Source organism: Saimiri boliviensis, chromosome 7 (assembly GCF_048565385.1).
Source record: "Saimiri boliviensis isolate mSaiBol1 chromosome 7, mSaiBol1.pri, whole genome shotgun sequence".
Lineage (NCBI taxonomy): Eukaryota > Metazoa > Chordata > Mammalia > Primates > Cebidae > Saimiri > Saimiri boliviensis.
The window spans coordinates 118,868,041-118,894,333 of record NC_133455.1 but is presented as its reverse complement, the minus strand read 5'-3'; the positions used below and the strand labels follow the sequence as shown (position 1 = coordinate 118,894,333).

At 38.1% G+C, this 26,293-nt stretch overlaps 1 protein-coding gene across 1 annotated transcript; it reads right to left on the bottom strand.

Moving 5' to 3' along the window:
- Positions 1–11,597: 11,597 nt before the first annotated feature.
- LOC101050030 (proline rich 4) lies at positions 11,598–20,728 on the bottom strand. The gene is made up of 3 exons (XM_039461695.2): positions 16,659–20,728; positions 15,669–15,704; positions 11,598–14,446 (listed from the first exon to the last, which is right to left on the bottom strand). Exons 1-3 carry the CDS (start codon positions 16,720–16,722, stop codon positions 14,256–14,258), a joined length of 291 nt encoding a protein of 96 aa, XP_039317629.2. The 5' UTR covers positions 16,723–20,728; the 3' UTR covers positions 11,598–14,255.
- Between the last annotated feature and the right edge of the window lie 5,565 nt (positions 20,729–26,293).

The window sequence follows — 26,293 nt, the reverse complement described above, 5'->3', positions numbered from 1 at the left end:
ACAAGCCTTCAATCCTTTAAAAGAGGAGCTACTTTTGTCTTTACATTTTACATTAAAAATAAACTAAGCTTTAGAGAAAGAAAAACCTTATTTCATTTATCCTGGCATGACTCCCACAAGTAAAATTACACAATAATTTCAAAACGAAGTTACGTCAAGCATAGAAATAGAGTATAAATGATAGTCAGCAAAACAAAATAAACCAACCAAAAGCAAGTAGAAAATTTAAATTCTCATGGACTGCACATATTGGAATTGACAGATGAGAATATGTATAGATAACTTAGCTAATGTATACACTGTTTACAAAAAACAAGATGCAATTTCAGAGAAGAGCAGCAAGAGATTGTCAGAAAGAAATGGGAACATTTGGGGACAAAAATTCTAGAAATGGAGAATATAATTACATAAAATGTAAATGAGGTAAATAAAGTAAAAGATTAATATTGACAAGGAAGAATTAAAACTCTGACAAATATACTGCTTATAAGAAACTCAATTTAAATATAAAAAGGGAAAGCTTTAAAGTAAAATTATGGAAAAATAAGCCATGAAAACATTATCCAAAAGAAATCTTGCAGTTATAATAATATTATATAAAGCAGACTTTAAGATAAGAAGCAGCATTAGAGAAGAAATGTGTAGTGTATTTTACAACAATAAAAATGCTCGAATCTACAGAAAGATATAGCAACCCCAAAGTTTATGAACTAAATAACCTAGCAAACATTTATAGAAAAGGAAAAGAAGACAAATCTACAGTCATAATGAAAGATTGTAAAATACATAACTCAATAGCTTACACTAGAAATAGACCAAAAATCAATAGATGGAAAATACATGAAAAAACAATTGACAAACGTAGTGTTCAATAATAAAATAATTCATGTTTTTTTCAAGTGCACATATTTTTGCCAAAATTGATCATATGTGAATCCAAAATATCTCACAAGTGTTACATGAACAAAACTTTCCAAGTATGTTCTATGAATAAAAAGGAATAAAATTAAAGTTCAATAATAAAAAGATAACTAGAAAAACAAACAAGTTGCTAAGATAAAAAAATTCTAAATACTCCTAAGTAAAAACAGAAACAACAAAAATTATGAAAATATTTTTAAGTAAATAATACAGGTTGAGCATCCCTTCTCTGAAATGTGTGAGACCAGAGTGCTTCGGACTTTGGATTTTTTTCTTTATTTTGGAATATTTGCATTATACTGATTAAGTATCTCTAATTCAAAAATTTGAAATTCAAAATGTGCCAATGAGCATATCCTTTGAGCGTCATGTCAGCACTCAAGAGTTTCAGATTTTGGAACATTTCAAATTTCAGATTTTTGGATTAGGGATAGTCAACCTGTAGTAGAGAAATGACCTATCAAAGTTTACATAATCCAATTGAAGCCATTCTTTGAAGGAAATATGTGGCCTCGAATGTATCTTTCAGAAAAGAAGAAAGGCTAAAAACAGATGAATTTTGTTTTCATCTCTAGAATCTAGAAAATTAAAAGTAAAAGAAAATTGAATTCAATAAATTACATATAGTAACAGCAGAAATCACTGAGAGAAAATAATTAGGTACAGTAGTATACTAATGTTGGTCAAAGAAAATGCAAATTACTACAGTCCTTAGAAATATCAAAAATATAGCCTGGGTGTGGTACTCATGCCTCTAATTTAAGCACTTTGGGAGGCCCAGGTGGGAGAATCCCTTGAGCCTAGGAGTTTGAGACCAGCCTGGGAAACACAGCAAAGACCTTGTCTCTACTAAAATAAAAAAAATACATGAAAATAATATAGCAGGGCATGGTGGCATGCACCTGTAGTCCTAGTTACTTGGGAGGCCAAGGCTGGAGGATCACTTGAACCCAGGAGTTTGAGCTTGCAGTGAGCTATAATTGGACCACTACACTCTAGCCTGGGTGATAGAGTGAGACCTGATCTCTCTCTCTCTCTCTCTCTCTCTCTCTCTCTCTCTCTCTCATATATATGTATATATATATATATATATATATATATATATATATGAAATATACAGTTACATATTCTTATATGTAATCTTTTATGATTAGACAGTACTATGAACAACTTTATACAGGATTTCATCAAGAAAAATTAAGACAATTACAGGTTAATATAGCCTGAACGTAGATGCAAAACTTTCAAACAAAATGTTAAAATAGAATCCCGTGATACATAAAATAATAATTCATCATAACAAAAGGAGTTTTAAAAGCTAATTGTGGGATTAAAATGAAATACTTGAAGATACAGTCAATTAACACACACACACACACACACACACACACACACACACACGGAAAAAGGACAGAGGGCCAAAAGTAAATGAAATAAATGAAAAACAGAGCAAAATTCAAGACTTACAGCTAACCAAACTGATAATTATATTAAACATAATTTGACTAAACACACTAATTAAAAGAGATTGTTGGAATGAATAAATAAAAGCACAATTAAATGTTACACCTAGAAGATAAAACATTAAATATAAAGGCACAGATTGAATGTAAATAGATAGAAAAAGCTATACTATGGAATCTGTAACCTTAAAAAGCAGGACTGGTTATATTAACAAAGTGGTCATATCATCAAGACAAGCAGTAGAAAAATAGAAGGATGTTTTATAATGATAAAATAGACAATTTATCACAAATACTTAACAATTCTGAAGGTGTATAAGACTAATAATTATGACTAAAAATAAATAAAGTAAAATTAACAGAACTAAAGCAAGCAATAGGCATAGCAAACATTTAAAAAACCCCTGTGCCATGATCTGCGTGTGTCCCCTCCAAAGTCTGCATGTTGAAACTTAATCGCCAGTGTGCCAGTATTAAGAGGTGGGTCTTTTAGGAGATAATGAGGGCAGACCTCTCGTGAATGAGATTAATGACCTTATAAAAGAGGTGTGAGGAAGCTATTCATCCTTTTTGCCCTTTCACCTTCTACCATGTAAGGACACAGCATTTGTCTCCTCTGGAGGATGCAGCAACAAGGGGCTACCTTGAAAGCAGAGAGCAGACCTCAGCAGACAGGTTTATCTTCAACTTCCCAGCGTCCAGAATTGTGAGAAAATAAATTTCTATCGTTTATAGACTACCCAGTCTAAGGGAATTTGTTATAGCAACACACATGGAATAAAGAGCCCTCTCATGGTAATTGCTAGAACAAGTAGACAAATACTAGTGAAGATGTAGAAGATCTGAACAACACTGTCAAGAAACTTGACCTAGTTTACCCTTCTAGAACATTACATCTAACTGAAGACTAAACCTTTTCAAGTGCATGTGGAACATTTGTCAAGATTAATTATGCTCCATTCACAAAATAATTCTCAATAAATGCCTCATTTTTAAGATGGATGTGATAGTCTTTTGTGACTTTCCACATTCAGCCAAAAATGAAAGTACCTTTTTGTAGGTACGAAGGAAGGAAGGAAGAAAGGAAAACCCAATAGGAAACTTTGCAATTCTTTCATGTTTACATTTCCTAAAATGCTGAAATATTTTTGTAAATTATCTAACAAAATCCAATTTTGGATCTCATTTCATTAAAACTATAATTTATAAAGATTTGTCATCCCTTTATATTTAATTCTAAATCCTGAAATACAGTATACCTCTTTGGATATTCTTTGACATAATCCACATAATGTTTCATAATTTTAACAAATATAATCCTTATTTATTACTTAACAGATTTCCCTATCTCTCTGTTTATTTCACCTTTAGAAATGGGAAAATATTGTAATAATATATTTTCTAATGAATTTTGTTCGAAATGTAGGAAAACTCATGTTATTTAAATGTTTATTTTATATATAGTATCATTTCTAAATTACTTCAGAATCTGAATACTATATCTATTTCTCATTTCCTTCTGTTTTGATAGACAATGGTACCATCTCCATTTTGTTCTTCTCTCCCTTCAAGAATGATAATAAAAGCAGGGAGACTGATTTGAGCAGCAGGCTTCCTGAATTGCTCTGAACCCTTACATAGTACTCTGGTGAGTGACCATCATCACTTTCCTAGTTCTTTGTTTCTAAGTATTGGGGAATGTTTTCCCAAGTCCCTAGTGAGCTACTTCTATATGGCCTTTGATTCTTTTCTACTCATTGCTCACATTTTCTTCAAAATTTTCAAGAAGTCACTTATTGTATTAGTCTGTTCTTGCACTGCTATAAAGAAATACCTGAGATTAGGTAATTTATTTAAAAAAGAGGTTTAATTGACTCACGGTTCTGCAGGCTGTACAGGAAGCATAATAGCTTCTGCTTCTGGGGACACTTGAGGAAGCTCCCAATCATGATGGAAGGCAAAGAGGGAGTGAGGCATCTCAGATGAAGGAAACAGGAGCAAGAGAGAGCAAGAGGGGGAAACGTTACATACTTTTAAACAACCAGATCTTGGGAAAACTCACTCGCTGTCATGAGAACAGAACCAAGTGGGAAGGTAGCTAACCCATTAAAAAGATATCCATCCCATGATCCAATCACAGCCCACCAGGCCCCTCCTCCAACATCGGGGATTAAAAACCAACATGAGATTTCACAGGGATACACATCAAACCATATCACTCATATTTTATGAAAGTTAGTTTTTATTCTGCAATTTATTTCCCTCAGCCGTCAGTTAAGTCTGAATTTTGTTCATAGGGTTTCTGTTTTTGTTGTAATTGTTTTATATAATGTACACACATTGTACATGTTTTTGTGGTTCGGTACATCTATCTTTTTCTTTGAGATTTCAGCCTCTTCCCCTATGATTCAAAATGTCTTCTTCTCAAGATTAAACATTTGTCTTTATTTTATTTTGTCCTTTCATAACTTTCACTAAATAAAAAAAAGAAATTTTAAGATATTAAGCTAGCATTCCCTGCTCCCAACAAATAGTTCACAATACTTATGAAGATTCTTGGTTGTATAACTAGAACCCAATTTTAATCAATTTAATTAGAAAAATAATTTGTTGGAAGGTTATGGGTGCTCTTCTCATGATCGTGAATAAGTCTCACGAGATCTGATGGGTTTATCAGTGGTTTCCGCTTTTGCTTCTTCCTCATTTTTCTCTTACCACTGCATTTAACATGTGCCTTTTGCCTCCTGCCATGATTCTGAGGCCTCCCCAGCAATGTGGAACTGTAAGTCCAATTTAATCTCTTGTTGTTCCCAGTTTTGAGTATGTCTTTATCAGCAGTGTGAAAACGAACTAATAAAAGCTGGTTGTTGCTCTTTATCTAATGCATGACCCAAACCTTCATTTCTGAAGGTTTTTGGCCATTCCTGAAGGTTTTTGGCCCTGCCTAGTTTGAGTTACTGTAGTTTTCAATTGATTTTAATCACAGGAACACGGTAATACTAAGATGTTTCACACACACACACACACACATGCATGTGCATGCACAAGGACACATGTTTTTAAAAATTGTTTATGCTAGACTTTATTCTCCTGTTTATGTTCAGTGGAGCTCTGTGACCAAGTTTTTTTGTAACACCATAACTTGACCAACTTGACAATACAATCCTAAGATATTTGGAGAAAGAAAATGCTAAGAGGGATCATTACATGGTAAAATTGATTTTTCACTCATTGAGCTACTCTGTGTCTTTTGATTGGAGAGTTTAATCCACTTACATTCATTATTATTATTGGTAAATAAGGACTTAACTCTTGCCATATTATTTGTTTTCTGGTTCTTTTGTGGTCTTCTTCCTTGCCTTCCTGTCTTCCTTTAGTGAAGGTGATTTTCTCTGGTGATATTGTAACTGGGGGATGGGAGCAGCTTTCAGGGGTGTTCCAAAGACATTCATTGTTCCCTGATTGGATGTGTTTTCCAAGTTCATGGGCCTCATGGACCATATGTTTTTAAAATCAGGGTCTTGAATATCTGGATGAAATATAAGTTGAAAACCACCCAGTGGTATTCACAACAAATAGATTCAGGATATGACCAAGCTGGTGAGGGCAAATAAGGATTTTGATTGCAATCCCATCAATTCAAGTAATGGGCCCCATCTGTCCATTCACCAAAATTGTCTCATGAATTTCCCATTTACTAAGACCATGAAGATGTTTTCAGAGCACGTGGCATGCTTAGAGAGAGAAATTCTCTGTCTCTAACATTTCTGCTGATAGACTGGTTTTCAAATTATCTGGTGGTAGACAAGATGATTTTCTTCTTTTGTTTCTGTTTTGAATTCTGTTTTCTGCTTTTTCCCCCTTTTTTATTGCATTTTAGGTTCTGGGGTACATTTGAAGAACATGCAAGATAGTTGCATAGGTACAAACATGGCAGTGTGATTTGCTGCCTTCCTGCTCTTCACTTATATCTGGCATTTCTCCCCATGCTATCTCTCCTCAACTCCCCACCCCCCCACTCTCCTTCCCCTGTTTCCCCACAACAGACCCTACTGTGTAGTGCTCCCCTCCCTGTGTCCATGTGTTCTCATTGTTCAACACCCACCTATGAGTGAGAAAATGTGGTGTTTAATTTTCTGCTCTTGTGTCAGTTTGCTGAGAATGATGGTTTCCAGGTTCATCCATGTCCCTACAAATGACATAAACTCATCGTTTTTGATGGCTGCATAATATTCCATGGTGTATATGTGCCACATTTTCCTTGTCCAGTCTATCATCAATGGGCATTTGGGATGGTTCCAGGTCTTTGCTATTGTAAACAGTGCTGCAATGAACATTCACGTGCATGTGTCCTTATAGTAGAATGATTTATAATTCTTTGGATATATACCCAGTAATGGGATTGCTGGGTCAAATGGAATTTGTATTTCTAGGTCCTTAAGGAATTGCCACACTGTCTTCCATAATGGTTGAACTAATTTACACTCCCACCAACAGTGTAAAAGTGTTCCTATTTCTCCACATCCTCTCCAGCATCTGTTGTCTCCAGATTTTTTAATGATCGCCATTCTAACTGGTGTGAGATGGTATCTCAATGTGGTTTTGATTTGCATTTCTCTAATGACCAGTGATGATGAGCATTTTTTCATATGTTTGTTGGCCTCATGTATGTCTTCTTTTGTAAAGTGTCTGTTCATATCCTTTGCCCACTTTTGAATGGGCTTGTTTGTTTTTTTGTTGTAAATCTGTTTTAGTTCTTTGTAAATTCTGAATATCAGCCCTTTGTCATATGGGTAGACTGCAAAAATTTTTTCCCATTCTGTTGGTTGCCAGTTCACTCTAATGATTGTTTCTTTTGCTGTACAGAAGCTCTGGAGTTTGATTAGATCCCATTTGTCTATTTTGGCTTTTGTTGCCAATGCTTTTGGCATTTTGGCCATGAAGTCCTTGCCTATGCCTATTTCCTAGATGGTTTTGCCTATATATTCTTCTAGGGTTTTTATGGTGTTAGGTCTGATGTTTAAGTCTTTAATCCATCTCGAGTTGATTTTAGTATAAGGTGTCAGGAAGGAATCCAGTTTCTGCTTTCTGCACATGGCTAGTCAGTTTTCCCAACACCATTTATTAAACAGGGAATCCTTTCCCCATTGCTCATTTTTGTCAGGTTTGTTAAACATCAGATGGTTGTAGACATGTTGTGCTGTGTCCGAGGCCTCTGTTCTGTTCCATTGGTCTATATCTCTGTTTTGGTACCAGTACCATGCTGTTTTGATTACTGTAGCCTTTTAGTATAGTTTGAAGTCCAGTAGTGTGATGCCTCCCGCTTTGTTCTTTTTGCTTAGAATTGACTTGGCTATGCGGGCTCTCTTTTGGTTCCATATGAAGTCACTGTCTACCTGCAGAGGCTTTGCTGAGCTGCTGTGGGCTCCACTCAGCTGCCATGTGATCTTCCCTGCAGTCCTGTTCATATGGGTGTAGTTAGAACTGCCTCAGTAATGGTGGCCCACCTCTGTAATGGCGGACTCTCTCTGTAATTGCAGGTTGCCTCAGCAATGGTGGGTTGCCTCGGCAACAGCGGGCTGCCTGAGAGATGACGGACTACCTCTGTAGTGGTGGAGTGTCTCGGTAATGGCAGACGCCCCTCCCCCACAGAGGTGGACCATCCTGGGTTCAGCTGTGCTTGCTGTGAAACTCTCAACTCAGAGTGTTTTCAATGGCTGGTTAGTTTTTTTGTGTGGGGGGTGGTGGGTCCAGCCAAGCCTGATCACCTGACTCCCTGACTCAGAGTCTGTTTTTGTTTTTTTTTTTTTTTTAAGTTGAACAGTCGACTCTCTCCCAGGTGTTCCAGTTGCCTGTTGAAAAGGCGCTAGGATCTGTGTCATTTCCCATGTGGTGACTGACTGCGCTGGCTGAAACAGCGGTGCTGAGATTTGTGATGGTTTTTTTGCTCATGAATCTTCTGCCTGGCTCCCTGTTTCAGTTCCTTTTTAAATCAGATGAATGTGTGATCTGCCTTCCTGGGTCTCCAATTGCCAGCTAAAAGGGCACCCGTACCAGTGTATTTTGTATGGAGAACAGCTGCGCCAGGGTGCCGGCAAAGTAGCCACGCCAGCCAAAACTGCCACACTGGCTAAAATGCCATGCTGGTGACCCATGGGGCTACTCCACCTGGGAGGCTCCTGGTCTGTGGGCAGTAAAAATCCATCTGGAATTGCAGTGTCCACTCACCCTCTGCGCTTTCACTGGGAGCTGCAATCCTGAGCTGTTCCTAGTCGGCTATCTTGGGTCCTCTCTCCTTTACCCCATTTTGAAAAGTTAGAGCAGGCGTCCCCAAACTACGGCCTGTGGGCCTCATGCGGCCCCCTGAAGCCATTTATCCAGCTCCCCGCCACACTTCAGGAAGGGGCACCTCTTTCATTGGTGGTCAATGAGAGGAGCACAGTATGTGGCGGCCCTCCAATGGTCTGAGGGACAGTGAACTGGCCCCCTGTGTAAAAAGTTTGGGGACGCCTGAGTTAGAGCTTCCGATGACAAATCCTCTTATTTTTCTTTTGTCAAATGTCTTCATAGCCCTTCCATTTCTAAAAGATAAATTCACCAGATACAAAAATGAGAATTGAAAGTTCTTTGATTTCATCACACAGTGTTGTGCCACTTTCTTGTGGCTGTCATGTATTTCTGATGTTTCCTGCTTCCCTTTGTATTGTTTTCCTGCCTGTAGGCAAGCCATTTCCTCTATCTGCTTTCAATATTTGTTCTTCCTTAGCAGAGCATGGTGCCTCATGCCTGTAATCCCAACATGATGACAGAGCAAGACTCCATCTCAAACAAACAAATTTGTTCTTCCTTTTAGTTTTCAGGTATTTTACCATGATATACCTTAGTTTGGATTTTTTTGTGTTTATCTCGGTTAGTGATATACACTGAAAGTTTGTGTCCCTTCAAAATTCATGTGTAGACATCCTAAATTCAATGTGATGTTATTTGGTGGTTAGGCCTTTGGAAAATCATTAGGGTTAGATTAAGTCATGATGATGGGGGCCTCGTGGTGAGATCAGAGGCCTTCTTAAAAAAGAGAGAAAGAGAAGGAAACAAGAGATACCTCTTTCTTCTCTCCAACCTGTTCGGATACAATGAAATGAGATGATGTCCATTTACAACCATAAATTGTCTTCATCAGAACTCAACTATGCCGGCATTCTGATCATAGTCCTCCAGCCTCCAGTATTGTGAACAACAATTTCTTTTTTTTATAAACCACCCATTCTATGGTATTCTTATACAGTAGCCTAAAATGGCTAAGAAATTTTGGGTTTGCTTGAATTTAGAAATCTGTGAGTTTTTGTCCATTGCCAAATTTAAAAAGTTTTCCGTCTTAGAGATCTTTCCAAAAGTTGCCTATTTCTTCTCTCCTTCTGGGACTCTTGACAACACAAAAATTAGGCCTTTGGTTATAATATTACAAGTCCCTGAAGATGTGTTTATAGTTTTTTCCTGCTTATCTCCTTACATTTTTTATCTGGTTATTGTAAGTTTCAGTTCTAAAATTTCCATTCATTTCTTTTATATATTTTAATTTCTTAGCTGAGATTATTTTTTAATTTGTTTTATATGTGTTTGCAAGTAAAATACAGGAAGCATTTTTATTATGACTGCTTTAAAATCTTTTCTGAATAATTCTAACATCTTTGTCATTTTTGTTCTGGAAGCTACTAATTATCTTTTATACTCAAGTTGAGATTTTTCCTGGTTCTTGGTATACCGAATGATTTTTTACGTGAACCAGGAAATTTTAGGTATTATGAGACTCTAGAACTTATTTACCCCTTCTGTCTTAGCTGGCTTCCTCAGATACTATCCCTGCAAGGGAAGAGAGTGAGGGAGGGACACTCCATTGTTGCCAGGTGATGTAAAGGTTTCCTCTCAATCTCTGTTGACACCTAGGCAGGGGAAGGTTCCTCATTACTGCTCACTGGAGGGTGGATTCTGGCTCACCGCTAGGCCTCCGCTGTTAGCCTGCCTGGGGGCAGAAGTGCCTTGTTACTGTTTCCCATGTGGTCTCCACAAGCACTACCTGGTATGGAAAAAAGGGCGCTTCTTCATTGCCGCTTTAGGAGTAAATCCAGCTCCCCATTTGCCTTCCAGTCAAGGTGGGGAGGAGAGTGAGGGGCTCATTACCACTAGTTGGGGATAAAAGTTCCAACTTCTGCTATTCTGAGCTGCTGTTCTGGAGAAGGGTTGGGACAGCTTGTCACGGTCTGGCAGGTGTAAGGATTGAAAGATCTAAGCTCTTCCCCTGAGGTAATACTACTTGGCTGCAGTAGAGTGGTCTTGTCTAAATGTTGTCTGCCTTTCTGGACTGTCTATTTCCTTGTCCTTTGGCTAAAGTTATAGGTTTTTGTTGGGAAACTCTCATCTGTGCCTGTTAGTATTTCTATGTTGATGGCATTTTTTAAGCTAAAATTCTGCCAATTATAAAGCAAAAAAGAAAACTTAGAGAGTTCATCACTGTACAATTTCTTGCGTGCCTACCACATCTGCCTTGGTCTCTCTAGGTCTGAGTTTTCATATACTTTATACATAATGTTCAGGGTTTATAGTTGTTCTTAGTAGAAGGAATAGGGCAAATTACATTTACTTCATTTTTTGGAAGCAGAAATTGGGTTACTTTCTATAAGAAAGCAGCAGGCGAATTTCTGTGTAAATCATCTGCTTCTTCAAGAGGAACTGGGCTTTATTAACATCTGAGTAACAACTGACCTACAGGTGGCATTACTCTCTGTATAGGTAGAGCATAGGCTGAATATTAAATGTTAAGGAGCAAAATCATTGGAATTTAAATGTGGAAGGAGACTTAGTTTTATCCATGTTTACCAGCTACTTGATGATATGCAACAATGTATTTGTTCATCAACATTCCTTCTAGATGGCCTTTTGGCTTCTCTTTGTATGGTTCTAATGCTAAAAAAGCAAGTGTTTATCAAATAATCTATTTTTTAGATAATTCATTATTAGAAGTTTGTCATAGGAAAGAAAGAAAAAAACCAGTCTTTTTAAATAAAAGAATAAATAAACTTAAATGTATTAAACTTTTATTGCTGTATATCATGAAGGATAATTTTATATACATGATGTATTTTACAAGAATTAAATCATGCAATTTTATATATATCATGTAGGGTAATTTTATATACATTCTATACGGTAATTTTATATACATGATGCATTTAATTCTTGTAGGTAGCCCTCTGCCTTCGCAAGTTTGAGCTGCTATTAACAAACTGTTTTATCTTGGGTAATTTATAAATAATACAAATGTATTTCTCATAACTCTGGAGGCTAGAAATTTGAAGATTGAGGTGGTAGCAGATTTGGGGTTGCATGAGAGCCCATTCTGAACAGACAATTCCTCCCAGCTTCTCTCTTATGAGACAGAAGTGTGAAAGAAGGAGGAACACTGAGTTCTTACACGTCAAAAGAGATGGACGAGCTCAGCAGCTTTTGGGAGCCTCTTTTTATAGGGGATGCCAGCCATGAAAGCAGAGCCCATGTGACTTAATCACTTCCCCCAAAAGACTCCATCTCTTAATATTATTGAACAGGAAATTAAGTTTGAACATAAATTTTGTAGAGACATAAACATTTAAATTATGCCATTCTGTCCCTGGTCACCCCCACAAATATATGGTCTTCTCACATACTAAGTACATTTATATCATCCCCCAAATCCCAAAAGTCTTAATTCATTCCAGCATCTACTTTAAAATCTAAATCCAAAGTCTCATCTAAATACATCAAAATCAGATATGGTGTGGCCAGTTTTCTAATATGGAACCATCCTCAACATCCTCATTCTCTTTCAACATGGCTTATTATTCTTTTAGCATAGTGTTCATTTGTTTATGTATTATTGAATAGTTTCTCTAACAGAGTATCCTGCTGTCCTATATATTTTGTTTAATGAAACTCAGAATGAATTCAGAAACTTGTTGTTTCCTGTACTTAAAAAGTTTAAATGAGTCACATGCTTTTCAATGATAAAAATTAGATATTAAAGTTTTCTGTATCCATTGACATTGGAGGTGATAATGAGAGGTGGTTAAAGACAGTTAAGTATCAAATTCTTTTGCTTGTTAGAGTTATTTTCTATTCAACTTTCCCTCAGCATTTTGAGTTAAGTTTGTCAATGTTATCTGACAATAATATAGATATTGCTGGAATTTGCACAACCGGAATAGAGTTTTACTCAAATTTTCTGTCCTTTAAAATACATTACACTGCACCCTTTATGAAATTCACTCAGGTTTTTATAATGAATGGTGAAGGACGTAGGGAGGAAGAGAACTGAGCAATGAAAAAAGAGGAGAAAAGAAAATAGTGAGTTTTATGGAGACGAGATCTAGAACCACATCTGTGTCCCTAGAAACCAGGATTAATAGTTTTGGAAATTTTAAGAATTCCCCAGTCCCTACAACTCCCTCTCATTTGTTATATATTTCTTGTTTTTCTAAAGCTACAAGACTATCAATGAAAGCTGTGAAAATAATTTTAAGAATTTGCATTTGTGCTACACAATCGAGGACAGAAAAGGAACAATGGAACTCTTTCTCCTTGGCAGCTAGTTTTATTAAGATAAAAGAGGACGGAAGATTGCTGGAAGCATCAGTGAGCAGGAGTCCCAGACGTTCTCAGGTTGTATTAATGTCCTTCAAATTCCAGACTCAGAAACACCCACAAAGAGAAGCAACAATCAGAAATTGCATGCTATTAATATTTTATTGGTATACTGAAGAAAGGGGTTGTGACTGCACTATTTCAATGTCATGGCTTTCTGAAGGAAGTTGTCTTCTTATTTTCTGAAACAAACAAACAAATTTATGCACAAGATACAATACGGCAAAAAGTATTTCATCTCTTGATGATATGACTCAAGTAAATTATTAAGTAAATTACTGAAGTAAAATTAAATTAAGTAAAATTACTGAAGTAAATTATTAAGGATTAAGAAAACATTATTTTTATGGTGTTTATGCTTTGGTTACTGTTCAAAACATTCAAGGTTATATTTGTGAAAATGATGATGGCAACTTGAGCCTATAGTAGTGAAAAACTAATACAAGCCTACTTGCCAATTAACAGTGGTTGATTGAAGAAATCATGGTACAGTCACCCAAGAGAAGAGTATACAATTGTAACAACAAAAGAAAAACATACAAATAAATCACCAAGATCTATATGTCTCTGTGAAATGGCAAAGTTATCTAAGACATGTATTATTTGAAATAAGCAAATACAGATCTGCATATAAAAAATACATTATTTGTAGAAAAAATATGCTTATATACACATAAATACTTCCAGGAAGATGTTCAAAAAATTAATGGTGGTGACTTTTGGAGAGGGGTGTGGGTAAGTAGGGTAAGATATCACTTTAAGATTTCGTTTCATACCATTCTGTTCAGTTAGATTTTTTCCCTTGAGGATGTACTAATTTCCAAAGAAATATTTTTAAAACTAAATAAAATATAGGAGCAGCAAGTTCAAGTATCGTTTAGCAAGGACACTGGACCTGAGAGACTGGTGTAAGGCAGGACTGAGCAAGGAGTGCTGTGATGGAAATCTGAGAGAAACCTGAGATGGAGAGACCTTGGGTCTGAGAGGGCAGACTCAAGGAGAGGAGGCAGAGCACCAAAGGGAGAACGTCCCATTTCCTCATTACCAACTCATTTTTATGAGACAAGTCATCTTAAGAAAAAAACTGGGGAGGTCATTATTTCATAAGAATTCTTTGAATAGCTTGTTAAAAATACAAGGACTTGCAATCTTATTCAGGAATATCTCAATGCAAATCTTTAGAAATGGGGTCCAGGATTATGCAATTTCAACATGTTTCCAAGTTATTTGTGAACATGATAGAGCTTGAGAATGGTGACATTTAAGGCATTTAATGGAGAATGAACCGGAATCATACCTGTCATTGAATTCTAGATTACCAGAGTGGCTGGTACTGGGGACGTCTTCTTGGTCTGTCCCCTGGGAATAATGGTGGCACTCCCTGTGGCCTTACAAGAGGAGGTAGGGGTAGAAAGTGGTGAAGGCCTCCTGGTCCTTGATGATTTTGAAAAGGAGGTGGGGGAGGATGGTGGTGATGGCCTGCTGGTCGGGGTGGTCTCTGCTGAGGACCATGATCTTGGTTTCCGCCGTCACCAGGGGGTCTAGGTAGGAGTCCTTCAGGAGGAGGTGTCTGGGGTTCCTGATCTGGGCTCTGACTTGAATCCTCTACATCTGTGTGAGTAATGCCCAAGAATGCATGAGCTGAGTGAAGAAAAACTCTCCTCTCTTTATACTTCTCTCACCTTGCCAGACAGCCCTCTTCTCCCCAAACCTGCTTCTTGACTGTCAACTTCCCTGTGCCCATAGTTTTTTTTTTTTTTTTTTAATGCAGCTCTCCTCTTAATCCATGTGAGAGTAATATGGAAAGTCTCATTCATTTGTTCCTGTGACAAGTATGAGTCCTTAAATTTGAAAAGAGGGGTTCTTGCATAACTTAGAGTTGCCAGAGGATGTCTCCAAGGACAGAAAAAAATAGCAAGAGGATCATAACTTTCAGTTATGTTACTGGTTATTTTTCTGATTGCTGTAATACCTTACAAACTGTGACTCCATCTCTGGGCACCTAAGCCTTATGTGGAAACTAGAGCTGATTTCCCAGGCTCCTGGAACCAATTTGAGAAATACTAAGACACAGAAGAGAAAGACAATGTGAAAGCCTGCACATGATCACTAAACAGCTGTAGCAAGTATTTGTCATCTGTAGTAACATTGCTGAGTGGGTCAACACAGAGAAAAGATAACCGTACACCGATTTTGTTTTGGTTTGTTTTGCATCAGTCTCTGAAGCCACATAACTGTGCAGGTGAACACTGGGGAAGAAAGAAGCAGTTAAGGATGGGAGGCATCAGAATGAGAACATTTCTCGTTTGTGTATCATCTCTCAGCAGTCATTTCCACCTGGGACAAAAAGGCTGCCCACTCCTGTTGTCCTCAAAGCCAGGCATGTCTGTATTCAAGTTGGTAGCCTGGCTCATGGGTCCCAGAATCAAGGATGGGAAGAACTGTCTACATATTTAGGGGCATTAACATTAATCAATGCCTGATTCCTCCCACCACCTTCCTCCCCCCAAAAATATGTTGAGAGGAAGACATTGAAAAAACTAAAAAAAAAAAAAAAATTCAAGTGGAAAGAAAAAGAAAAGAAATTGATCGAAGATCATTGGGATTTACCTGGTGTGGTGGAAGGCAAGTCTTCATGGATCACATCTAGGAAAAGCAGCACAGGATGAAGTGAACATTATCATACATCTTTCAGGGTTCACAGTGGTCTACAGGGAAAGGGGTTTTCTGACCATACCCTGTGCAACCCCTAAGTTACCTCATCAACCAACTTCTGTGAAGCTGCTGGAAGGGAAGGAAGATGTCATGGGAGGCAGGGGTGTTACTACCACTGAGCATCAACCATGAACTCAACATAGAAGAGTCCTTAGGATCCCTGAAACCCTAATGCTAATTTAAGCAAACTACTCTGGGTATTTTCGTGTTATATTTTCGTTCTACCCTCTTCCTTCTCTAAATATTTTGATCATATTCACATGCTTTCCCAAGAGGAGCAACCAGGAGTAAATATTTGGATGCAATCTTACACATACTGCCTGCAATATATTGAAATTTTAAATGTGAGCGGAAGAAAAATGGGAATTTGGGGACTTGATATTTCTATACCATGATGTAGAAAACCACATCTTTATTAGCCATTCTTCTCTCCCTGAAAGTACTCTGATGTGTGTTTATCTCCCTCATTGATTCTGCATCCCCTGTACAGCAAGGACACTGTCATCGCTGTCCACTGAAATTTCTGTAGGATCTTCGTAGCTGGACTTCCCTGGATCAGTCTTGCATTCTCTGCTGCATCCTTCACAGCACAGTCAGGTCTTTCTAAAAACACAAATCTTACTTTGTCATTCCTCTAATTGAGAGCTCTATTGGGTTCCAAGAGTATATCAAATAAAGTATAAGATCTTGGCATGGAATGAGGGCACAACAGATGTCATCCTTGGAATGAGAACTCTGAAGTTCCATCCTTCTTCTCTTTCTCCTTCCTTCCTTCCTTCCTGTTCTTCCTCTGCAGTGGTTGTGGGGTGAATCCCTGAGGCCCAAGAAGAGTCACGGCCCCTCACCCAAGTCCCCACCTCCTATTCATTTTTTTTTTCTTTTTACCATTATCTGTGCTCTGAGCTGAGCTCAGAGCCAGCAGGACCACTGATAGCAGGACCAGCAGCATCTTGAAGGAGGCTCTGGAGTTGCTTCCAATTCTGCACTGAGAGAAATATGGCAGCTCCCTTTATAAACATGAGCAGAACAATGGGACCTTTGACCTCCATACTGGGTGGACCTCACTACCTGACAGATTAGATTTGCTTTCGCCTCATAAAGTTGAATGAGAGGAACTCTATGAGAGGATAACAAAACCTAATCTGTCAGGTAGTGACATTACTTTTGGGACTTTAGCCCAGCCGGATGTGGTGGTAGGGTGTGGTTAGGTACAACCTGTGACTCTTGTTACTTTTTGGGACTTTAGCCCAGCAGGATGTGGTGGTAGGATGTGGTTAGGTAACCTGAGTTAGGTACAACTCAAGCATAGTTTCTAAAAGAACAGAATCCAAGCAATCAGCACAAATACTACAACTGAAGTCTGGTCATCACTTGATTTTCAATCAGGTGAGACAGTTACTTGGTCTTTTGCCTGCATTGCTTGTCTGTGTGAGTATGTGCTCCCATTTGTATATGTGTGTCAGCAGTGACCCTATTGACAGAAGTAAAAATGATTAATATCTCTGGCTATTAGCATAGCCTAAATTCCATTTGTAAGCTATATGTACCTATATGGATGATATGTAGCTTAATTTCATAATAATATAGATATTATTTCTGCTTAATGTTGAGTTGTGTGAGGACAACACATACTTGAGCACATGTGGATGACAGAAGGTTGACCCTCAGGCTACTAAGGCTCAAAGAGATGAAGATTCTCTAAACTGAGCACTAACCAGAGACACTTTATTGTTGTAGAACATAGATATTAAAACATTCTGTTTATTAATATACTGATGGTTAGTAAAGCAAAACTAACCACAGAAAGCACCATTTGATTTCTGTAGCAGAACAGTGTGAATACACAGTTGCTTGACTAAGCCATGCTATTTTATGTCCCTAAGACTTCTTTCATAGTCTGTCTCTTTTCTAAAATGTTCTGTAAGATTTAGTTTAGGTCTTATTCTTGTACCAAATATTTTAATCGTAATGACAGGTTATTGAGTGAACACAATAATATAATCTAATTAGATAGTGTGATACCCCATTAAAAGCCTCAAGTATTGCACTGATTTTCTATTTTTTTTTCCTTGTACTTTAGATTCTGGGGTACATGTGCAGATCATGCTGCAGGACTGTTGCATAGGTACATAACATGGCAATGTGGTTTGCTGCCTCCATTCCCTCATCACCTGTATCTGGCATTTCTACCCATGTTGTTTCTCCCCAACCTCCCCACCTCCTGTGGTACATCCCCTAGCTCTCCCTAACAGACCCCAGTGTGTCATCCTCCCCTCCCTGTGTCCATGTGTTCTCATTGTTCAACACCCACCTACGAGTGGGAACATGCGGTGTCTGGTTTTTCTGTTCTTCTGTCAGTTTGCTGAGAATGACGGTTTCCAGATTCATCCATGTCCCTATAAAGGACACAAACTCATCGTTTTTTATTGCTGCGTAGTATTCCATGACGTATATGTGCCACATTTTCCTTGTCCAGTCTATCATCGATGGGCATTTGGGTTGGGCATTTGGTTGGTTCAGTGCCACAATGAACATACGTGTACATGTCTTTGTAATAGAACGATTTCTAATCCTTTGGGTATATACCCAGTAATGGGATTGCTGGGTCAAATGGAATTTCTGTTTCTAGGTCTTTGAGGAATCACCACACTGTCTTCCACAATGGCTGAACTAATTTGCACTTGCACCAACAGTGTAAAAGTGTTCCTATTTCTCCACATCCTCTCCAGCATGTGTTGTCTCCAGATTTTTTAATGATCATCATTCTAACTTGCATGAGATGGTAACTCAATGTGGTTTTGACTTGCATTTCTCTAATGACCTGTGATGATGAGCATTTTTTCATATGTTTGTGGGCCTCATATATGTCTTCTTTGAAAAGTGTCTGTTGAATGGGTTTGTTGGTTTCTTTCTTGTAAATCTGCTTTAGTTCTTTGTAGATTATGGATATTAGCTCTTTGTCAGATGGGTAGATTGCAAAAATTTTTTCCCATTCTGTTGGTTCCTGGTTCACTCTAAAGATTGTTTCTTTTGCTGTACAAAAGCTCTGGAGTTTAATTAGATCCCATTTGTCTATTTTGGCTTTTGTTGCCAATGCTTTTGGTGTTTGAGTCATGAAGTCCTTGCCTATGCCTATGTCCTGAATAGTTTTGCCTAGGTTTTCTTCTAGGGTTTTTATGGTTTTAAGTCTTATGTTTAATCTTTAATACATCTGGAGTTAATTTTAGTGTAAATTATCAGGAAGGGATCCAGTTTCTGCTTTCTGCACACTGCTAGCCAGTTTTTCCAACACCATTTATTAAACAGGGAATCCTTTCCCCATTGCTTGCTTTTGTCATGTTTGTCAAAGATCAGATAGTTCTCCATGTGTGGTGTTGCCTCCAGGGCCTCTGTTCTGTTCCATTGGTCTATATCTCTGTTTTGGTACCAGTACTATGCTGTTTTGATTACTGTAGCTTTGTAGTATACTTTGAAATCAGGTAGCATGATGCCTCTGGCTTTGTTCTTTTTGCTTAGGATTGTCTTGGCTATGCGGGCTTTCTTTTGGTTCCACATGAAGTTTAAGGTGGTTTTTTCCAGTTCTGTGAAGAGGGTCGTTGGTAGCTTGATGGGGATAGCATTGGATCTGTAAATTACTTTGGGCAGTATGGCCATTTTCACAATATTGATTCTTCCTAACCAAGAGCATGGAATGTTTCTGCATCTGTTTATGTCCTCTCTTATTTCCTTGAGAAGTGGTTTGTAGTTCTCCTTGAAGAGGTCCTTTACATCCTTTGTTAGTTGTATTCCTAGAGTTTTACTCTCTTTGTAGTAATTGTAAATGGGAGCTTGCTCATGATTTGGCTCTCTGTTAGCCTATTATTGGTGTGTAGAAATGCTTGTGATTTCTGCACATTTTGTACCCTGAAACTTTGCTGACGTTGCTTATCAGTTGAAGGAAATTTTGGACTGAGATGATAGGGTCTTCTAAATATACAATCATGTTATCTGCAAATAGGGACAATTTGACTTCCTCTTTTCCTAATTGAATACCCTTTATTTCCTTTTCTTGCCTAATTGCTCTGGCTAGAACTTCCAATACTATATTGAATAGGTGTGGTAAGAGAAGGCATCCTTGTCTAGGGCCAGATTTCAAAGGGAATGCTTCCAGTTTTTGCCCATTCAGTATGATATTGGCTGTAAGTTTGTCATCAATAGCTTTTATTGTTTTGAGATATGTTCCTTCAATATCTAGTTTATTGAGAGTTTTTAGCATAAAGCACTGTTGAATTTTGTTGAAGGCCTTCTCTGCATCTATTGAGATAATCAGGTCCTTTTTGTCTTTGGTTCTGTTTATATGATGGATTATGTTTATAGACTTGCGTATGTTGAACCAGCCTTGTATCCCTGGAATGAAACCTACTTGATTGTGATGGATAAGCTTTTTGATGTGCTGTTGCAATTGGTTTGCCAGTATTTTATTGAAGATTTTTGCATCTATGTTCATCATGAAAATTGGTCTAAACTTTTCTTTTTTTTTGTTGAGTCTCTGCCGTGTTTTGGTATCAGGATGATGTTGGTCTCATAAAATGATTTGGGAAGGATTCCCTCTTTTTGTATTGTTTGGAATAGTTTCAGAAGGAATTGTACCAGCTCCATTTTGTACGTCTGGTAGAATTCAGCTGTGAACCCATTGGACCCAGACTTTTTTTGGTTGGTAGGCTATTAATTGCTGCCTCAACTTCAGCCCTTGTTACTGGTCTATTCAAGGTTTCAACTTCTTCCTGGTTTAGGCTTGGGAGGGTGCAAATGTCCAGGAATTTATCCATTTCTTCCAGGTTTACTGGTTTATGTGCATAGAGTTGTTTGTAGTAATCTGATTGTAGTCTGTATTTCTGCAGAATCAGTGGTGATATCCCCTTTATCATTTTTAATGCATCTATTTCATTCTTCTTTCTTTTCTTTCTTATTAATCTGGCTAGTCTGTCTACTTTGTTAATTAATTAATTAATCTAGCAGTCTGTCTACTTTGTTAATCTTTTCAGTATGCCAGATCCTGGATTTATTGATTTTTTGAAGGTTTTTCTATGTCTCTATCTCCTTCAGTTCTGCTCTGATCTTAGTTATTTCTTATCTTCTGCTGACTTTTGAGTTTTTCTGATCTCACTTCTCTAGCTCTTTCAATTTTCATGATAGTGTGTTGATTTTAGATCTTTCCTCGTTTCTCATGTGGGCGTTTATTGCTATATATTTTCCTCTAGACACTGCTTTAAATGTGTCCCAGAGATTCTGGTACGTGTGTCTTTGTTCTCATTTGTTTTGAAGAAAATCTTTATTTCTGCCTTCATTTCATTGTTTATCCAGTCAACATTCAGAGCCAGTTGTTCAGTTTCCATGAAGCTGTGTGGTTCTGAGTTAGTTTCCTAAGTTTGAGTTCTAATTTGATTGCCCCGTGGTCTAAGAGACTGTTTGTTATTATTTTAATTCTTTTGCATTTGCTGAGGAGTGAATTACTTCCTATTATGTGGTCAATTTTAGAGTAGGTGTGATATGGTGCTGAGAAGAATGCATGTTCTGTGGATTATGTGTGGAGATTTCTGCATATGTCTATTAGGTCTGCTTGGTCCAGATCTGAGTTCAAGTCCTGGATATCCTTGCTAATTTTCTGTCTCATTGATCTGTCTAATATTGACAGTGGAGTGTTAAAGTCTCCCACTATTATTGTGTGGGAGTCTAAGTCTCTTTGTAGGTCATTAAGAACTTGCTTTATGTACCTGGGTGTATATATTTAGGGGTGTATATATTTAGGATCATTAGCTCTTCTCTTGCATTGATCCTTTTACCATTATATAATGCCCTTGTCTCTTTTGATCTTTGTTGATTTAAAGTCCATTTTATCAGAGACTAGCTTTGCAACTCCTGCTTTTTTTTCTCTCTCTCTCTCTCTCTATTTGCTTGGTAAATCTTCTTCCGTCCCTTTATTTTGAGCCTATGTGTGTCCTTGCATGTGAGATGGGTTTCCCAAATACAGCACACCGATGGGTCTTGACTTTTTATCCAATTTGCCAGTCTGTGTCTTTTGATAGGGGCATTTGGCCCATTTACATTTAAGGCTAATATTGTTATGTGTGAATTTGATTCTGCCATTTTGATGCTAGCTGGATGTTTTGCTCATTAATTAATGCATTTTTTTTCATTGTGTCAATGTTCTTTGCCATTTGGTGTGTTTTTGGAGTGGCTGGTACTGGTTGTTCCTTTCCTTGTTTAGTGCTTCTTTCAGGATCTCTTGTAAGGCAGGCCTGGTGGTGATGAAATTTTTTAGCAATTGCTTGTCCATAAAGGATTTTCATTCTCCTTCACTTATGAAGCTTAGTTTCGCTGGATACGAAATTCTAGGTTGAAAGTTCTTTTCTTTAAGGATGTTGAATATTGCCCCCCTCTCTCTTCTGGCTTGTAGGGTTTCTGCTGAGCCATCTGCTCTGAGTCTGATGGGCTTCCCTTTGTGGGTAACCTGATCTTTCTCTCTGGCTGCTCTTAGCATTCTTTCCTTTATTTCAACCCTGGTGAATCTGATGATTATGTGCCTTGGGGTTGCTCTTCTTGAGGAATATCTTTATGGTGTTCTCTATATTTCCTGGACTTGAATGGTAGCCTGGTTTGCTAGGTTGGGGAAGTTTTCCTGGATACTATCCAGAAGAGTGTTTTCCAGCTTGGATTCATTCTCTCCATCACATTCAAGTACACCTATCCAATGTAGATTAGGTCTTTTCACATAATCCCATATTTCTTGGAGACTTTGTTCATTCCTTTTTACTCCTTTTTCTCTATTCTTGCCTTCTTGTTTTATTTCATTGAGTTGATCTTCAATCTCTGATATTCTTTCTTCTGCTTGATTGATTTGGCTAGTGAAACTTTTGTATGCTTCATGAAGTTCTCATGGTATGTTTTTCAGCTCCATCAAGTCATTTGTATTCTTCTCTAAGCTGTTTATTCTAATTAGCATCTCATCTAACTTTTTGTCTATGTTCTGTTTCTTTGCATTGGGTTAGCACATGTTCTTTTAGCTCTGAGAAGTATGTTATTACCCACCTTCTGAAGACTATTTCTGTCAATTCATCAGATTCATTCTCCATCCATCTTTGATCACTAGCTGGTGAGGAGTTCTGATCCTTTGGAGGAGGAGAGGTGTTCTTGGTTTTTGGTTTTTTCATCCTTTTTGCACTGGTTTCTTCCCATCTTAGTGGACGTCCTTTCTGTTGACAATGAAGCTATTTTCTTCTGTTTCTTAGTTTTCCTTCTAACAGTCAGGCCCCTCTGCTGCAGGACTGCTGGAGGTCCACTTCATTGCTGCTTGCCTGGGGATCACCCATGGGGGCTGCAGAACAGTAAGGGTTGCTGCCAGTTTATTCTTCTGTTATCTTCATCCCAGAAGGGTACCTGCCATATGTCTGCCTGAACTCTCCTTTATGAGGTGTCTCTTTAGGTATACAGCAGTCAGGGAGCTGCTTGAGGAGACAGTCTGTCCCTTATAGGAGCTCAAGTGCTGTGCTGGGAGCTCCATTGTTTCATGCAGAGATGCTGGGCAGGTACATTTAAGTCTGCTGCAGCAGAACTCATAACTGCCTCTTTTCCCAGGTGCTCTGTCCTAGGAAGGTCAGCTTTATTTATAAGTTCCTGTCATGCTGCTGCCTTTTTTCATAGATTCCCTGCCCTGCACTGAGTATTCTAGTCAGAGTCTGCCAGCAGAGGTGTTGCTGAGCTTCTGCAGGCTCTGCCCAGCTGCTGTGTGAACTGCCTCGGTAGTGGTGGACTGCCTCAGTAGTGGTGGTTACACTTCCCCAGACTGGGCTGGACCATCCTGGGTCTAGCTGTGATTGCTGCAAAACTCTCAATTCACTTTGGGAGGCTGACGCGGGTGGATCACGAGGTCAAGAGATCGAGACCATCCTGGTCAACATGGTGAAACCCCATCTCTACTAAAAATACAAAAAATTAGCTGGGCATGGTGGCACATGCCTGTAATCCCAACTACCTAGGAGGCTGAGACAGGAGAATTGCCTGAACCCAGGAGGTGGAGGTTGTGGTGAGCCGAGATTGTGCCATTGGACTCCAGCCTGGGTAACAAGAGCGAAACTCCGTCTCAAAACAAAACAAAGCAAAACAAAACAAAACGCCTCTCAATTCAGAGCATTTCAGGTTGCTTGTTTTGTAGGGGTGGTACCCACTGAGCCAGATTGCTGGGCTCCCTGTCTCTGCCCCCTCCCTTTCAGTTGAGTGGGTGGCTCTGTCTCCCAGGTGTTGCAGGCCATTTGAAATGGCCACCCAGATTTGTGTGAGCTTCTGTGTGCAAAGACAGCACCGGCTGAAACCACTGTGCTGAAAACTCGTGGTGCTTTTTGGCCCAGGAATCTCCTGGTCTGTTGGCAGTGAAAATTTGTTTGGAAATTCAGTGGGCACTCACGCTCTGTGTTGTTCTTGCCGAGAACTGCACTCAGAGCTGTTCCTATTTGGCCATCTTGGATTGAGGCTCTATCTCTTAAAAATAATTTTTTTTTAGATAAATTTTTTTTGTAGATAAAATTTTTTAGATAAAATAATTTTTTTTTGTAGATAAAATTATGTCATGCACCTGTAACTCAAGCAACTCTAGAGGCTAAAGTGGGGAGAATTCCTTGAGCCCAGCAGTTCAAAGATGCTGTAAGCTATGATTATGACACCGCACTCAAGCCTGGGTGACAGAGCAAGAGCCTGTATATATATATATCTTAAATTATATATATATAATTATATATATATATGTGTGTGTGTGTATATATATTTAATTCCTAAAAGATGTAAAACCCAAACTGAATCTGATCAAACATTCTAACAAAGGGACAGAGCAAGGAAAAACTCTTAAAGACATGAAATAGGATGGCTCATTGAAGAACTGTGTATTCATTCTGTTCAGTTCTAGAAACACTGAAACCCTGATAGTTTTGTGGCCACCTCTGTTTTAGTAGCCTCCCCTTGAATATTAGTAATAGAATGTATTAAGATACTGGTATCCTGCAACACCAACACTTTTCTGATTGGAACCAGATCCAAAAGATATTGGACAATCTATGTGGGTCTGACGAGGCAGAGGGCCAACCTTTTGTCAGCTATGTAAGGCCAGGTTTGTGTTGTCTTCACACAGCTCAAAGTTCCAAAGAAATTATCTCCATATAATCAAATATTTAGCAAAATATCAATAGGCATAGTATGCAAAAACCCATAGCCAACCTCTTGTTTCTTAGAACATGATTGTGTTTAGAAAACAGCCCTAAGAAGAGGTGATCAAGCAAAAATGAGGACGTTTCAGTGGAACTAAATCCAATAAGATGGTGTTCTTATAAGAAGTAGAAATTCTTTATAAGAATTGGAAATTTGCACACAGAAAGACATAAGAATTACATATGCACGGAAGCAGCCCCATGGGAGCACAAAGGAAGAAGACAAATATCTGAATGCCAAGCAGATAGAACCCAGAAGAATTGAAACTCCTAACACCTTCATTGTGGAACTTGAGCATCCAGAACTGTGAAAAAGTAATTTCTTTTGTTTAAGAGTAACCAGTCTTTTCTAATTCTGTGATGAAAATCAATGGCAGCTTGATGGGGATAGCATGGAATCTATAAATTAATTTGGGATTTATGGCCATTTTCACAATATGCATTCTTCCTATAAATGAGCATGGAACATTTTTCCATTTGTTTGTATCCTCCCTTACTTCTTTGAGCAGTGATTTGTAGTTCTCCTTGAAGAGGTTCTTCATATCCCTTGTAAGTTGTACTCCTAGGTATTTTATTCTCTTTGTAGCAATTGTGAATGCGAGTTCACTCATGTTTTAACTCTCTGTCTATTATTGGTGTACAAGAATGCTTGTGGTTTTTGCACATTTATTTTGTATCTTGAGACTTTGTTAAAGTTGCTTATCAGCTTGAGGAGATTTTTGGCTGAGACAATGGGGTTTTCTAAATATACAATCATGTCATCTGCAAACAAAGACAATTTGACTACTTTTCTTTCTATTTAAATATCATTTATTTCTTTCTCTTGCCTGATTGCCCTGGCCAGAACTTCCAATAATATGTTGAATAGGAGTGGTGAGAGAGGGCATTCTGATCTTGTACTGGTTTTCAAAGGGAATGCTTCCAGCTTTTGCCCATTAAGCATAATATTGGCTATGGGTTTGCAATCTTAAGCAAAGAGAACAAATCTGGAGGCATCATGTTACCTGACTTCAAACTATACTACAAGCCTGCAGTAAACAAAACCGCGTGGTACTGGTACCAAATCAGATATATAGACCAATGGAACAGAACAGAGGCCTCAGAAATAACATTACACATGTACAATCACCTGATCTTTGACAAACCTGACAAAAATAAGCAATGGGGAAAAGATTACCTATTTAATAAATGCTGTTGGGAAAACTGGCTAGCCATATGCAGAAAACTGAAACTGGACCCCTTCTTACATCTTATACAAAAATTGACTCAAGATGGATTAAAGACTTA

Coding starts and splice junctions, on each gene's coding strand:
- LOC101050030 (XM_039461695.2), bottom strand. CDS start 16,722: ATGCTGCTGGTCCTGCTATCAGTGGTCCTGCTGGCTCTGAGCTCAGCT. Junction 15,705..16,658: donor AGCTCAGAGCACAGATAATG/GTAAAAAGAAAA, acceptor TGCTTTTCCTAG/ATGTGATCCATGAAGACTTG. Junction 14,447..15,668: donor CTTGCCTTCCACCACACCAG/GTAAATCCCAAT, acceptor TCCTCTTGTAAG/GCCACAGGGAGTGCCACCAT.